The 16,947-nt window shown below is 32.3% G+C and overlaps 2 protein-coding genes and 1 pseudogene across 3 annotated transcripts; all 3 read left to right on the plus strand.

Annotated features, from left to right (window-relative positions):
- Window positions 1-1,085, plus strand: LOC114370700 (transcription repressor OFP12-like). The gene has a single exon (XM_028328093.1). The coding sequence runs from the start codon at window positions 74-76 to the stop codon at window positions 614-616; it is 543 nt and encodes a 180-aa protein (XP_028183894.1). The 5' UTR covers window positions 1-73; the 3' UTR covers window positions 617-1,085.
- A 7,744-nt stretch (window positions 1,086-8,829) lies between these two features.
- LOC114370446 (pentatricopeptide repeat-containing protein At4g14850) lies at window positions 8,830-11,327 on the plus strand. The gene is made up of 2 exons (XM_028327800.1): window positions 8,830-10,505; window positions 10,790-11,327. Exons 1-2 carry the CDS (start codon window positions 8,911-8,913, stop codon window positions 11,253-11,255), a joined length of 2,061 nt encoding a protein of 686 aa, XP_028183601.1. The 5' UTR covers window positions 8,830-8,910; the 3' UTR covers window positions 11,256-11,327.
- A 536-nt stretch (window positions 11,328-11,863) lies between these two features.
- LOC114370476 lies at window positions 11,864-16,060 on the plus strand (annotated as a pseudogene). Its single transcript, XR_003657838.1, has 9 exons — window positions 11,864-12,254; window positions 12,397-12,612; window positions 12,721-12,891; window positions 13,169-13,390; window positions 13,740-13,856; window positions 13,949-14,092; window positions 14,962-15,063; window positions 15,362-15,430; window positions 15,721-16,060. The product of XR_003657838.1 is annotated as an adenylosuccinate lyase-like (transcript).
- The last annotated feature ends 887 nt before the right edge of the window (window positions 16,061-16,947 follow it).

A 16,947-nucleotide genomic window follows, 5' to 3' on the forward strand; every position in this document is an offset into this window, starting at 1 on the left:
TATATAAGGCACACACAAACAAACTCTGTCTCTCTCATTGTTTTGTTTTGTCTTTCCCTTTGGTTGTGCAAAGATGCCCAGTCTGTTCTCCAAACACCTCCACCTCTGTTTCTTCAAGCCCAAATATCCCACCATTCTCTGCCAACACAGCCACCACACCCCTCCACCTTCTTCTGCCGACAACTCCGACGCCACCTCATCCACCTCCACAGAACCAGACTTCGCCTCCATCTTCGCTTCGCAGCGCTTCTTCTTCTCCTCCCCGGGCACCTCCAACTCCATCGTCGAGTCCCCCGACACGCGCACCTTCGTCGTCCCCACCGGTGGCGGTGTCGGAGTCCCCAAGTACTCCCTCAACCCCTACGTCGATTTTCTCCGCTCAATGCAAGAAATGATACGTTCGCGCCAAGTCTTGGACATCACTAAAGACTCCGAATATCTCCACGAACTTCTCCTTTGCTACCTCGCTCTCAACCCCACGCACACTCACAAACATATCCTTCGCGCTTTCACCGACCTCGTCCTCGAACTCTTGTCCTCCACGACCCCGTGCCGGACGACACACAACCACAACAGCCACCGACGCCACCGTAGTCTCTCTGGAAGGTTGCTGTAAAAAACAACAACATTAACTTATTAACACGAGGTTCGTTTCAAGTAATTTTATTTTTTAAACATGTGTTGGTCCACGCATGAAAAACATTTATGGGAAGATATCGATCTCTTAAATGGATTTAAAAGTTAGTCATTGGCTCTCAGACCAAGAGATACCCTGGGTTCAAAAAAATATTTGCGGTTGTATGATCCGCTTTATGGGATTATTTTTGTAACTTTGGTAATAGTGGGAGCAAGGCGATGTTTGTATTTTGATGATCAAAAAGACAAAGTTAGCGAAACCAAGGAAGGATGGATGCTGTTTCATTATAATATAGAGTACTCATAATAGTGCTGCTGCTTTGTAATGTAAAATAACTAAACTACAACTACTCTCTCTGGGTTCTCTTTAATTATTTGTTTTTTTTTAAAGAAAAAAAAAGGGTGCTGTAATTTGTTGGAATTATTGTGTGACGTTGGTGATGGGGATAGTTCGTTTATTGTCCTTGTGTTTGTTGTTGCTGTTGTTGTGTATGTGGTCCTTAATGGTATAATTAAGTAGCTGTGGTAGGAGAGGGATGTTCTGCACACAAACTCACGAGCACCTCGGTTTTCTTCTATGTAGTAAGGTACAATGGTGGGGTGGCCTTTAATTTGTCTCTCCAGTGACATTTCCTCCAGAAATATTCATTTGCTCTTAACTCAATAATCAATTTTAATTAATATGATAAAAAAAAGGCAGCTCTCCACAACAAAGTGAAGTTGATCGAACATGAGTTTTGGACATTGAGCTTAAGGCTATAGGAACTCATTTTAGTTTGTAGAGACAATGATAGACCTCAAATTTTTAGTGGGGATTGATCGTTGTTAAAAGGAAATTGGGGCCATATAAGGATGGAAAGGAATATTGGGATTAATTATGTTGGGAGGTGCAGTTGATGTTGCAGGTGGCAGGACTTCCTTTTCCCCCCTTCATTTCAGCTTTTTTTACCCCATGAAAATAATGCACCTATCAAAAGCAGAAACAAGTACAAAAACCAATCAAGGACGAGGGAGAGAGTAAACCTGACAAGTGACAACAAAAAAACATGGCTAGATAAGGTTCTTTAGCATTTTACCAATAATCATGAAGCTATCTAGATAAAATGCTTAGTTAATAACAGCCAAAGAAAGAAACAGTTTAGTGAATTTAATGTACCAAACTCACAGGTGTCGTCTGCTGCATTTTCATTCCACTGAATTACTACATATCCAGCTTTCAATGTCTCTATTACATACACATACACTACGATATTTAGTTCCTGAGTTTCCCTTTTGTTGGTAGAAAACGTGGGTTCGACTCCACATTCTCTACATCATTAATTAACTAAATTTTAGATAAGATAATAATATTTGAATATCCATTTATCTTAAATATTTTGTCAACACTAATTATTTTTCTTTATTTTTTCTTTCTGTCATAATATATTACCTATCATTTTTATCTTTTATTTATACTCTTTCACAAGGTGTGTCAACTAATATTTGAATGTCCAAATAGATGAATTTAAAAATAATAGGAAGAAAACTGTCACTAACAAAATAGATGAATTTAAAACTTGCAAAGGCTAAACTGTAGTATCTTAAAATACCGTTTAAAAAGTGAAAAAAATTATTAAAAGAACCATTTTACGACTATTTTTTTAACAGAAATTTTACAGCTAATTATTATCTTAATTAAAGACAATGATTAAAAAATAATATATTAAATAATATTTACTTACACATCTTATTTTTTTATTTATTTAAGATATAACATTTTATATACATATATATTTTCTTTCCTTCTTTTTTTCTTGTCAAATAATTAATATAAAAATCATCTAACTTTCTATTCTTTTTCTACTTTTTCTTTTCTTTTCTTTCCTTCTCACTTTCTTTTCCAAACCAATCGATCACACCCTAAAGTGAATTTCCCTTCTTTAGAAAAATTCCAAAATTAAAAACAACTCGTGCCTAAATATTCTTGAGTGAGGTGTGATAAAATTCAATTTTTAATATAATTATGATAACTATTTTTTTTATCGACAAATATTAGTTATTAATTATTAGTGAAAAAAATAAACTTGTGATTTTTCACCCGATCCATTTTTCTTTCGCCACTAGACTAACTTTATAATTTCTATGACATCTAATATTCGTAAATTTATGTTGGTATTGCACATCACTTCTTTGGTTATTATGTGCCTATATGCATAAAAGAAAAAAAAACTTAAGAGCACTTTTTTTTTTTGTTTTGAGGGGAACTTGAGAGCACTTAAGAGACCATGAGAATGATGATTTGAATCAAACGCGCTCCCTTATTATTGTTTTGTTTGTTTGTTTATTCTATGTCATTTTGCTTTTCCCAATTAGATTCATTTTAACAGTACTAACTAGCAAATACTATCAATAAGTTAATTATAAAAATGAAGAGTCTTGAAGGCTAGCTTCAAAACGAAAATTCACAAGGTCCAGTGGTGGCTATTGTCAGGTTCAAATCCCCAGGTGGTCTAGAAAATATTTAGCCGGAGCCAAGAGTTAGCGTTGAAGAACTCAAAATTCGCATTTGAGCATAAAAAACGTTTAGATGGCATTAGAATAGACATTTATGTTCACCCTGCTTAATTATTGCTATTTATTTAATGCCTCCTGCAGGGGAAACTTGGGGACAAACAAAGAGAATCCAAAGAGAGGGCTTCAACAACTACGGCAAAAGAATGGATACTCTTATCGTTTAATAGTTTAGTAATCTAATTGTGGATTGAAAGTTGGTTTAGGTAAGTTTACATACCGGACTATTTGTATATGCACTATTATTATATATCATGCTCATTTGGACAAGAAGTTTATATGCCATGTATTAACTTAGAGTGGGAGTAGAGAGGAGTTTATAGGCCTACCCCTACGCGAGTGTACCGACCCATATATACTTCTCATCTCACTTTAACAATAAAGCATGCACGGTAAAGATCGCCAGTGATTTAAATAATATTAGAAACAATTGTAGTTAAACAACTAATATACAAACTAATGATAGGGAGTGCTCTAGAAAAACCTAAACATGTAAGATTCTTGTGCTTAATTATGTTTCAACACATTAAATAAGAACGGGGAACAGGGTATCTTATATATTTTTCTGTTTCGTTAGGAAGTAATAAATATATTATATTGAATATTTTAAGTTACTTTTATAATGAATCCTTTTACATTTTAATATAACAAATATTTTCTTTTTTAATAAAAAATTTACATATTTCCATCATGGGCATGCAGCAGTATATAATAGAAAATATTATTTTTAAAAGAAAAACTATAACTGTAAAATGACAATGATCCATACATGTGATTTAATTAAATATTGAATAATCAAGATCGTTTCTTTCTTTGATATTATAAGAATGGAAATGAAAGAATTTCTGTTTTTTTTTTATTACCTACTAAAAGCTTACAAATATATATCTCTTTCTCTGGTATAGAAAGAGAATGAATATTTCATTTAATTTTGATGCTTGCGGAATAAAAGAGACCGAACCAAAAACACCTTTATCCAATATCCATATAAATGATTTTTTTTTAAAGATTACATATGCGTGTATTAATTCCTTTAATAAATATGTTTCTTTGTTATCTTTATACAAAAAATAAAATAAAAATCTACTGTTGATTTCAGGATTCATGATTGAGAAGTTGGATTTAATGAAATGTTTATCTTCTGTTTCATACCGTCATCAATTATGAAGCAGAGGTAATCAAACTCATGGGGTAGTTTAGATACAAGACAGCACCCTAAGCAACGTATCTTATTGAAAGTGATTTTAGATTTAATTAGATCCTCTATTGACCAGAGATGAAACCCAGCACATCAATGGTTCAATCATAAAAGTGTCGTAAGCATGTTCTATTATCTTGTTAAAAGAAAAAAAAAGAAATTAATGTTATTTGTACAACATTATTTTTTTAAATTAAAAGAGAGAGAGAGTAAATAAAAGAAATAAGAAATTTAATAAATACTATATATAATACTCTAAAATTTGTAATTAAAAGAGAGAAAGAGAGTAAATAAAAGAACTAGGAAATTTAATAAATACTACATACAAAAGGTTTTACGGTATAAAATAAAAAATAACACAACTGGAAAAAAGCACCTAAATTTAAGTCTGGACAGGATTTGACACCGCGACCCCTCCTATAATTGAAAATAATGCCAAGTTAGAAATAGATTCCAATTAAGGGTAATCAGGCTAGATTGGCTCTTCTGAATACATTGCAGATAGAAATGTTTGAAGTGGATCCTTTCACCTACACTGTTCAAACTTCAAAGCCTCGTATCATTTCGTAAACACAACATATAAATATTAGAGTAAGTAAAAAGCTAGCCAGTTGGAAAGACAAAACGACAAACCTCGAATTGCTTAATTATAAACTTACATAAAATAATATCTTTATATGGATCTTAAAATTATTTGGTAATGCAAATATTTTTTTATTCATAATTCTATGATGAGTTATATTAACAAGTATTTGATTTTAAACATTTATTAAAAATGGAATATAAATATGGTTAATCACTATTTTAATATTAATATATTAAGAATTTAAAAATGATTTATTCTTAAATTCTCAACCAAAGGCACTAAAAGTACGTAGTTGTTAACATTTATAATAGATGCATTATAAGTTATACATATATGGAAGTCGCTTTTGGTTTGGAAGATCGATTTGGGTTGGCCTCTCTTGTGCTATGGCCACCCAGACGTTATTACTTTGGAAAATTCTAAAGGTCAATTCCATTGTGAGATGAATTAGGGGTGGAGAGAAATGATAGAAAGGAAGAAAAAAGAAAAGATAGAAAGGGAAAATAATAAATATAATAAGTTATATAACGAGAAAAGCAGAGAATAATAGAAAAAAGTAAGATGTAAAAAAATGAGTGTGTATATTATGTATATTATAATCACATTATTTTTCAATTAATTCATTTTCTCACAAAACAATTTAGAGCTGTTTATGGGTTGAATAGGTTTAGGTTTAAGGCAAACTTAAATCCAAATTGATCAAATTTAACTGGGCTGATTTGTTATTCAGGTTTTGAATTTGTTTTTTTTGTCAATTTGAACCAAATGTTCGATTAAGATTAAGTTGGATTGGTTTGAATTATTGAGTTATGAGAAAAACAAACAAATTATCATATTTTCAAGTTTTGCCTTTAATTATGTCTATTTTGTATTCAATTTTTTAATTTTATGTTAATGTATGGTAAAAATATTTCCTATTTTTAGTTATTAAATATTTATTTGATTTAATATTTAATTTTTTCTATAGTTATCATTTTATTATTTTTTACTCAAAATATGATTAAAAAGTTCATAATAAATACGAAAAAATTAAGACCCTTAATAATACTAGATAAGATTATAAGAGAAACAAATTGAATGAAGATGAAAATAAGACGCTTAATAATATATTAATATAAAGTTTTAAATAAATTCAATCTAATTTGATTAAATCGTCAAACACATGGTAAACTGAAGATATGAATGAGTTAAATGATTAAAGAAAAAAAAATATAAGAGGAATAGATCGCATGTTTTGTTTATCCCACAAACAAAACTAATATTCTAATCTATCATTAAGGTTTATTGATAAAAAAAAAAAAAAAAAACTCATCGTGAGTAAATCCGATCTGTTAACCCCCATATGCCAGACTGCCAGTGCATCAAACAAAGCTACGTTATTTTCTGACCACTACTAGTGAAACATGATATTGGAAGTGGTAAAAGTGCTTTTGTCCTCTTCTTAATATCCTGTTTTCTCTTACATGTTTTGTAACCTCGGGAATGGGTACTCTCTCCATGTCCGTTTGAACAGCATTTTCTTCTTTTGTTAGGCTATATAGACTTGTAGGCATTGTTCTTGTTTGCATGCATAAGGACAACGTCATTTGCATGTTTGATGCTTCTAGCTATAAGCTATATCCGTATATATTCTTTATTTATCTTGTTACGGTTGATTTATTTAGAGGGTGATTATATTTATAACCTCTTTTTCCTTTTTTCTTTTTTTTTGAAACAGACCTCTACTGCAGTTCTGCATTTTATATCCTCTCAAATTTCTTTTTATTTCAGTGTTTTTTTAATTTTGTTTGTTATATATAAGCAAACGAATTTGATTAAAACATTGAGTACAAGCAATACTCAATACCATAAATAAGATCCGACAGGATATGTATACAACCACCAAGAGAAAATGATAGAAAGAATCCCTTGAAACTAAGACCCACACCTACAATAAATTATCCTTCAAATTAATAGTTACTCAAGTTGGAGTTATAGAATGTCAACTTAGATGGTTGAAGAGAGAAAATGAGGAAGAGGTAGTGAGTTGGGAACTTTTCTACTAATAAACTAACCATTAATATTTGTTCTTGGAGGTCATTACCATGTGTGGGGTGTAATATGAAGAACTGATGGTTAGGATAACTCTTGTTAATAATAAGAAATTAATCTCTCTGAAAAAATAAAAATTGTTAAAGCAGATATAAAATTTCTATTAACAAAACATTTTTTATTCATAATTAAGAATTAAACAAAGACAAGACAATCAATTATGCAAAAACACACGCGTGTTCTAGCCTGTCCATAATTTATTCAGTTTTTTTATAAGATTTAATTAACTAATTTATCAACATTAATAAAGTTAATTAATTTAGTTAATAATATTAAAAATTCTCCCATTTATATGGTTTTTCAATTTTTTTTAATATTAATGAGACATACTTTTATTTATTTTAAAACTATTTTATTAATTTTAATTCTTTTAATCTCTCTTGTCATTAATATATTTATTGTGTTAATTTTTATGACTATACATGTGAATGATTAAAGTAAGATTTCCAAAATGCTCTTTATTCCAGATAAAAAATTAAAATTAGTCTTTCAAAGAGCTTAAAACATCAATGCATTTCATTTATTATTTATTCAACTTAAAAATATATAACTCATAATTAAGGGTGTTTTGTGAAAAAATAAATTAATGAAAAAGACATTTTGGATTAATAATTCGACTCAAACATGATTTCTTCAATAAAAGAATATTTGTGGTTTAAAAAAAACTTTTATAAGAAGGATCAAAACAAACTTCTGACTTTTTTTTTTTTTAATAAAAACAACCGGAATATAACTTATAAACGTGCTAAAACTCTTTCAGTGGTTGCAAAATGTCAAAGTCCAAAATATAGCAAAAAGGGTTGATGAAATAATAGAGACTTTGTGACTCTTTTATATATAACATGTTTTCCTTGTATTTTTCTTATGTTGAGTTTTGAGAGTTTTTGATGTTGACATGTTTTCCTTGTATGTTTCAATTGAAATACATAATGGAAACTTATTTATATTGTATAGTTTGTTAATACGAGCAACACCAATCTATATCATACAATAAAAATAAATTTTTGTTGTATTAATTAACACAAAATAAAAATATATTTTCATTGTGTCAAACTTCTTCGTAAAAAATTAAATAAATTGAAAACTTATGTTCATTGTATTTCTACTCCACACAAAAATATTTTTATAAAAAAAAACTTATAAGAGGTGAGAATAACATGGGCCGGCTCTTATATGTGTGAAGTCCATCAGGGTAACCCTGCATGCATGCCATTCGGTCCACGGTTTAGCAACACATATAAAAAAGAATAAAATGAAATGAAATTTATACTAATAGTTTAGCCTATGTATTGTGTATAAAAAATATTTATGTTTATATAATTAAAATTTATAATAAAAAATATTTTTAATATATAAAATTATTATAACTAAAATTTATAATAAATATCTTTAAATATACAAATTATATTTTGAATTTACAACGAACAAATTAAATAGAAACTGTGACATAATTTTATTTTTAACTATATATTGATAATTTATTTAAAAAAATATTAAAATTTAATTTAGAAATAGAGATAAAAAACCAAAAAAAAGAAATATATTGTTAAGAACGTTAAGTAAACAAATAAAAATAGTGATAAGATAATTATGAGAGAATTGTTTTTACTAGTGGTATAATTAGTGCGTGACATATACACATAAAAAAAGAGAAGAAAAAGAAAAAAAAATCTAATTGAGAATAAAATCTTTTCTTTCAAATTATGTATTCTAATTCATAAGATAAAAATAATTTTTTCTTTCTTATGAGGTTTGAAGAGATATTATACTGCACCAAAAAAAGACATGCACGCTGAATAAACATGCCATGCAGTGGTTTTTTTCCTGAAAATCAAAAGAAGGAAAAGCGATGAATGTGCCGCGTCCTCCAAACCTGCTTGGTTCTTTTCTGGAATCAGCCGTTTTAAGTCGCTCCTCCCTCCTCGGCCGTGCCGTCCACGCGCACATCCTCAGAACCCATGACACCCCTCTCCCCTCCTTCCTCTGCAACCACCTCGTCAATATGTACTCCAAACTCGACCTTCCCAACTCAGCTCAACTCGTTCTCTCACTCACCAACCCTCGCACCGTCGTCACCTGGACCTCTCTCATCTCCGGCTGCGTTCACAACCGTCGTTTCACCTCCGCCCTCCTCCACTTCTCTAACATGCGCCGCGAGTGCGTCCTCCCTAATGACTTCACGTTTCCCTGCGTCTTCAAAGCCTCGGCTTCGTTGCACATGCCCGTCACCGGGAAACAGCTCCACGCCCTTGCCCTAAAGGGTGGCAATATATTGGACGTTTTTGTCGGGTGCAGCGCCTTTGACATGTACAGCAAAACAGGCCTTCGACCCGAGGCTCGCAACATGTTCGATGAAATGCCGCACAGAAACTTGGCCACGTGGAATGCGTATATGTCTAATGCAGTTCAGGATGGTCGGTGTTTGGATGCAATTGCAGCGTTTAAGAAGTTTCTTTGTGTGGATGGAGAGCCTAATGCAATAACATTTTGTGCATTTCTCAATGCGTGTGCTGACATTGTGAGTTTGGAGCTTGGGCGTCAGTTACATGGATTTATAGTTAGGAGCCGGTACAGGGAGGATGTTTCTGTTTTTAATGGACTTATTGATTTCTATGGAAAATGTGGGGATATTGTGTCTTCTGAATTGGTTTTTAGTAGAATTGGTAGTGGCAGGAGGAATGTTGTTTCTTGGTGCTCTTTGCTTGCTGCTCTTGTGCAAAACCATGAGGAAGAAAGGGCGTGTATGGTTTTCCTGCAGGCGAGGAAGGAAGTTGAGCCGACGGATTTCATGATATCAAGCGTACTCAGTGCATGTGCTGAGCTCGGGGGGCTTGAATTGGGAAGATCAGTTCATGCTCTTGCTCTTAAAGCATGTGTTGAGGAGAATATATTTGTTGGGAGTGCACTTGTTGACTTGTATGGAAAATGTGGAAGTATAGAGTACGCGGAGCAAGTCTTTAGAGAAATGCCTGAGAGGAACCTAGTCACTTGGAATGCAATGATAGGTGGATATGCACATCTGGGTGATGTTGACATGGCTTTGAGTCTCTTTCAGGAGATGACATCGGGCAGCTGTGGCATAGCACTGAGTTATGTGACACTAGTTTCGGTATTGTCAGCATGTAGTAGGGCAGGGGCAGTGGAGAGAGGCTTGCAGATATTTGAATCCATGAGAGGGAGATATGGAATTGAACCAGGTGCTGAGCATTATGCATGCGTTGTGGACCTTCTTGGAAGGTCTGGTTTGGTAGATCGTGCATATGAATTTATTAAAAGAATGCCAATTCTTCCAACTATATCTGTTTGGGGAGCTCTACTCGGGGCTTGCAAGATGCATGGGAAAACAAAGTTGGGGAAAATTGCAGCAGAAAAATTATTTGAGCTTGATCCTGATGACTCTGGCAATCATGTAGTGTTTTCTAACATGCTTGCATCTGCTGGCAGGTAATAATTCAAAACCATGCTAACTAGTTTTCCTTCTTTAACAGCCTTGACTAGTTAGTTGCATTGTTAATTTTATTTGGTAGAATAACTTGTCACATCCTAATTAGTGTCAAAGAATTTTCTTCCTTTTCATTTGCTGCATCTAGTGGGATAAGGCTTTTGTTGTTGTTGTTGTTTCATTTTTCTGCAGTTGCTTTAACATATTTAGCCAAAACAGAAACTGTCTCTTCTGACTCAACATTGTTTATGGCTCTCTTGCTAATGCTTGTAATTGCTAAATGCAGATGGGAAGAAGCCACTATTGTCAGGAAGGAAATGAGAGATATTGGTATTAAAAAAAATGTTGGTTATAGTTGGGTTGCTGTAAAGAATAGAGTCCATGTTTTCCAAGCAAAGGATAGTTTTCATGAAAAGAACTCTGAAATTCAGGCAATGCTAGCTAAGCTGAGAGGGGAGATGAAAAAAGCTGGGTATGTTCCTGATGCCAATCTATCGCTCTTTGATTTAGAAGAAGAAGAAAAGGCTTCAGAAGTGTGGTACCACAGCGAGAAGATTGCCCTAGCTTTTGGCCTCATAACTCTCCCTCGTGGAGTGCCCATACGTATCACAAAAAATCTTAGGATCTGTATAGATTGTCATAGTGCCATTAAGTTCATCTCAAAAATTGTTGGAAGAGAAATTATTGTGAGAGATAATAATCGTTTTCATCGCTTTAAAGATGGCTGGTGCTCTTGTAAAGATTATTGGTAATATTTCCATACTTTCATTAGTGGGGAGCTTAAGCAAAAAACTTTTTGAATGCATGAATTATATTAAAATTAAAATTTGTAATAAATTAATAATATATAAATTACATTAGACAGACAGGATGATATAATTATATATATATATATATATATATATATATATATATATATAATAAAGAGTATTTTAAAATATAAATAACTATATATATATATATGTTATTTAAATATATAAATTAAAATATAATAATATATAGCAATATATACATCTAACATTTTCTTATGCATATTCTGAATATATCCGCCTAATTTGTTGCTTGAAATTAAGAATATGACCATCTAATTCTTTGGTAGTTGTATATAAATATTATTTCAATTTTTTTAATAGAGATCGTGTGTTTGTAAAAATAATAAAAGAAAGTCTAGGTGCGGTTCAATTAGAGTGATGGCGTCTTGAAAGTTTTTTATTTTATTTATGAAAATAGATAAAAAGAAAAAATTATTTACGTAGAAGGTGTAGTATGGAGATTATCTGCGGGGAATGGATATTTTGCTTATCCAAATCGGTTATCTCCTCAACCGATGCAAAATAGCAAAATACTCAGCTATCTTTTTATTTATACCTTTTTTCGTAAAAAATCTCGGGAAAAGGGTTCGTGCGTTCTTCCTCCAAAGCCATTCATGGAGTTCGTGGCACTCTCTAACGCTACCCAACTTGGGAGCTTCAACCCCCTTAGAACCAACCTTCAAAGTTCAACACAACACCCTCTTCCTTTTTCTTATGTTTCTTTCCCTTCTTCCTCTCGCAGAGGTTGCTCTTGCAAAGCCATCCTCAGCACTCACACACCCACCCACCTCTACCCACAACATTTTTGGACCTCATTCCGCTGATTTTGAGCTCTCTGCTTTGACGGCTCTATCCCCATTGGATGGTCGTTATTGGGGAAAAGTTAAGGAACTGTCTCCTTTTCTGAGAGAATATGGCTTAATATGCTTTCGGGTTCTTGTTGAGTTCTCTTTTGCTGGTTCCCCTCTTTTTTGAGACCCTTTTGATTAAAGAACCTTTTTTTATTTTCTGTTTTGAACTTTCTCTTTTGGGTAGTATTGCTCTCTAATGATGTTGTATATATGTGTATGCTTCCTGTTAGATTAAATGGTTGCTGCAGCTGTCTCAGATTCCTGAAATTGTTGAGGTTCCCAGTTTCAGTGAAGGTGCTACAATATTTTTACAAGGCTTGATTGATGACTTTAGTGTTGATGATGCCTTGGAGGTTAAGAACATTGAGAGGGTCACAAATCATGATGTGAAAGCAGTGGAGTACTTCTTGAAACAGAAGTGCCAATCCAATGCATAAGTGGTCAAGGTTGAGGTTCACTTTATATGTGTTTCTTTGTACTATGAGGCGGTACACTGTTTTCTGTTTTGATCATGAGTTCTGATGGATTATGTTATTCTAAAACCCTTTTTGTAGGTGCTTGAGTTTTTCCACTTTGCTTGCACATCTGAGGATATAAATAATCTTGCACATGCCTTGATGCTGAAGGAAACAATGAATTCTGTCATGGATAAAATAATCAAAGCTTTGTGTGACATATCTGAAGATAATGCTCATGTCCCGATGCTTTCTCGCACTCATGGACAGGTATGCTTATTTGTGCATTTGTTGAAAATTTTAGAATCAATGTATTATTGTGGGCTGTAAAATTGGGCTATTGCAAATGCTTTAACTTTGTAGTGACAAACAATTGGCTTTTTTAGCTTTTGAACTCCTGTTATATGAAAGGTTGTAGATACTAGATATCATAGTTCCTTTTTAAACACTTTTGTAATTCATTAGCATTATTGTTCTTTCACTTCATTAGTTGTTAATTCTTCTTTGTTTTGATTGAACCTTGTAATTATTCTGCACTATTCACCAGCCAGCTTCACCAACTACTTTGGGAAAAGAAATGCAATATTTGCTATGAGATTAAGCAGAGAAAGGAAGGAACTGTCTCAGGTTGAGAATATTGGGGAAATTTTCTGGTGCAGTTGGAAATTACAATGCACATGTTGTTTCATATCCTGAAGTTAACTGGCCTCACATTGCAGAACAGTTTGTACAATCTCTTGGATTAAGTTTTAATCCTTATGTTGCTCAGGTATGCTTTTACCTTCTTCTTTTTTTGTTCTGTTCAAGTTTATGCATTATTTTTATGAAATAAAACTGAATATTGGTGTTCTCAGCAACCATATATTTTTTTTAGACTTCTGCTATCTCTGTTGATGTATACATATACATTGTTTTAGAAAATTTCATCAATTGTTAATGAATCTCAAGTTTTTTTTTTTTTTTTTATAAGTTCAGTCCGTATATTATGATAGTTATATATCTTGAGTACTTACAAAATCAAAGCTAAGTTAGAGCTATCGTTTCATGATCATCTGATGCCAACTTGAGATGGTAACTTAATGTATCCTGCTGATTATATTACTCCATTTGGTTAACAGATTGAAACTCATGACTACATGGCAAAGCTTTTTCATTTGCTCATCCAGTTCAATAATATATTGATTGAATTTGATAGAGATGTATGGGGCTATATATCTTTGGGTTACTTTAACCAGGTGAGCTTTCTGATATAGTAGCAATAACCTGAGTATGTTGCTATACTTTAAGAGCGACAGTAATCTTTTCATTTACAAAACTTTTTATGCAGACCACTAAGGCTGGGGAGGTTGGGTCTTCAACTATGCCTCACAAAGTGAATCCTATTGATTTTGAGAACAGCGAAGGTAATCTAGGTGTAGCTAATGGAGGTCTGTCTCATCTAAGCATGAAGTTGCCAATTTCGCATTGGCAGGCAAGGCCTACTTGAGTTTGATTTTTTTTTTTTTGGTATTATTATGGTCATTTTGGTATTGCTATTATTCTAAACTATGGTGCCAAGAGGATTTTACCAATATATCTTTTGGAAATTGGTTTGTGTAATTTTTTGTACACACATTGCAAATAATGTGCTATGGAAAGAGTTACCAAGCTATTGTAATCTATGGTACAATTTGGCTAGCTAGTGATTTGTATCATAAGATGAATCTTAAATGATTTTAAATCTTACAATACATGAATGAATCAATACGCATATGATTTCATACCCTCAATACAAATCACATGATTTAACCATTCATTATTTTTTTTTCTTTTCTTTCACCAATTCTCAAGAAAGAAATTAGAAAGTCTTATAAACTAAAATTGTTAAATGAAAATGAATTGAAGGAACACTACTGAACTTATCCTATTTGATTATTTCACTACTCTATTTGGCACTCACTCATTCAATGCATGCATTCTATTTGGCTGTTTCATTGCTTTGTTTCCATTCTCCCAAAATAGAGGTGCCACAAACTCATTTATAATGTATACTTTTTCTTTATGAGACTTATGGTTAAGTTGCTTTATCTATTTCTAGTTTAAGTTATTACATTGAATTGAATACTATACATTTATATGATATATTTCAAGTTATTTTTCATTGTCTTTGAATCTTATGATATTCAATACAAATTACGATTCAAGATTCCAAAATTAGCTTGACAATTCATGGTTTGAATCTTGATTTGATAACCTTGTAATCTATTGACCTTTTAGCATAATTTAGTGACAGTTATAGTCTAATTGTGATTAGCTCTTGGAAATAATTGTTTTTCTATATTCATTTTTTCTTTCCTGCAGAGGGACTTGACAGATTCAACTGTCTTAAGGAACATGGGTGTAGGCATAGGGCATTCTCTTCTTGCCTACAAAAGCACACTTCGAGAAATAGGGAAGCTTCAGGTATTCGGCGCAGCATGGTCTTTTTGTTGCCTTTCTCCTACTATGTGCATAATTATCTTTTTTTATTGGAAATATAGCATTATTAGATAATATATTTTTGTTATCTCAACTGTTACTTCGACTGTAGTATACTGTTCATCTGAGCAGGATGCATATACAAAGTTCCTGTCACTGACTATTTGCATAACTTCAGAGCAAGTTTCTTAAGTTTTCTGTTAAATCTAGAGAAAATACAGCAGGTTTTTCCGTTTTTGTATCTTCATTGAGCTTTTTTGTCATATTTTAATTTACAATTTAGGTTAATGAAGCTCGCTTGAGTGAAGACTTGAACCAGTGCTGGGAGGTGCTTGCTGAACCAATACAGACTGTAAGTATATGCTATCTAGTTCTGGCTTTATATTTTTATTTAGTTTAATGTATATATATATGGAATATTGGAATGCTTTAAATATACTAAGACTTGAGTTCTCTGTGGTGATGCATTATTTTCTTCATGTGGTTCAGGTAGAGCTAAAAAAAATTTAATTTTGTAAAGCTGCTGACTTTCATGAATGAAATGTCCACATTTATGTGCTGGATTGATGTGTACTCCTCTTGGTGTTGCTTGTTGTTATCCCCTTAAAAATTCTACTATAATCATTTGCAAATTTTATTCAGGTTATGCGAAGATATGGTGTTTCCGAACCTTATGAGAAGTTAAAAGAACTAACCAGAGGGAGAGCAGTTACCCAAAAGAGCATAAGAGACTTCATTGAAGGCTTATATATTCCAGAAGAAGCAAAGATGAATCTGTTAAAGTTAACACCTGATACTTATGTTGGAGCAGCAGTTGAATTGGCTAGAACAGTGAAAAATGTCGTGAATACTGTGTATGGAAGAAAGATCTAGGAAACAAACAAGTGGTTGAAGCAGTTTTCTCGAGAACTATTGGCAAGACAATTTTGCATCCTCACCATCATTGACCAAATGGTCATTAATTGATATATGAACTTTTAAATAAGATGTTCCACTGAAACTTACAGAGAAAATAGAAATATCAAAATTGATAGAAAGTTACCATTGAAATTTATAAGATGAGAATGGTATAGGCTTATAATCAGTTTGAAATTCCTAAACAATCTTATCTACCATCAAATTTATTTGAAATTTAAAGGAACTAACTGAAACAAAACATAAAAGAGAAAATCTACAACAATAACAAAAACTCTATCTAAACTTTGTTAAAAAATCAAATTTCTAATAAGGCAAAATGTCATAACTCTAAGACGAATCACAAAAAAGATCTGTGGAGATTGTCATAGTGCCATTAAGATAATCTTAAAAATTGTTTGAAGATAAATTATTGTAAGAGATAATAAACGTTTTCAGCACTTTGATGGCTGGTGTTCTTGTAAAGACTATTGGTAATAGTCATACTTTCATTATTTTATCTGTTTCATATGCCTCAAAGGATATATGTTGTACCCAATGAGGATGTAAGCACATAATCAGGTTTACGTTCTCTTTACCCATGTTGGTGGTTGAGGCATGGAAACAGTCAAAATTTTATCTGATTGTTATCAATGATGCTATAAAATTCAGAGACTCAGTTTATACCTTACTGTGGTGACATTCCATTTTAGTGATCTAAAGAGAATAAAACAGATCCTAGTCCTTATTGATAAAACAGTAGAATTGATAAAGCAGTAGTTTATGCTGTTGAGATTGGAGCATTCTTTTTTTCCTATGACCTGTTCAATTATGTTCATGCACATTCTGGCATAGAAGCATACAACAAAACCTGTTCTTATTATTTGTTATATTGATTCTATTTTTTCTTCTCAAAGAGATAGGATAGGAAGCATCCTCATCTCATTAGTCGGCAACATTCACTAAGAAGTGTAC

Source organism: Glycine soja, chromosome 10 (genome assembly GCF_004193775.1).
Source record: "Glycine soja cultivar W05 chromosome 10, ASM419377v2, whole genome shotgun sequence".
Lineage (NCBI taxonomy): Eukaryota > Viridiplantae > Streptophyta > Magnoliopsida > Fabales > Fabaceae > Glycine > Glycine soja.

Excerpts from the sequence above, each read along its gene's own strand:
- LOC114370446 (XM_028327800.1), top strand. The coding sequence starts at position 8,911 with ATGAATGTGCCGCGTCCTCCAAACCTGCTTGGTTCTTTTCTGGAATCA. Across the intron at positions 10,506-10,789 it reads ATGCTTGCATCTGCTGGCAG|ATGGGAAGAAGCCACTATTG; the intron begins GTAATAATTCAA and ends TGCTAAATGCAG.
- LOC114370700 (XM_028328093.1), top strand. The coding sequence starts at position 74 with ATGCCCAGTCTGTTCTCCAAACACCTCCACCTCTGTTTCTTCAAGCCC.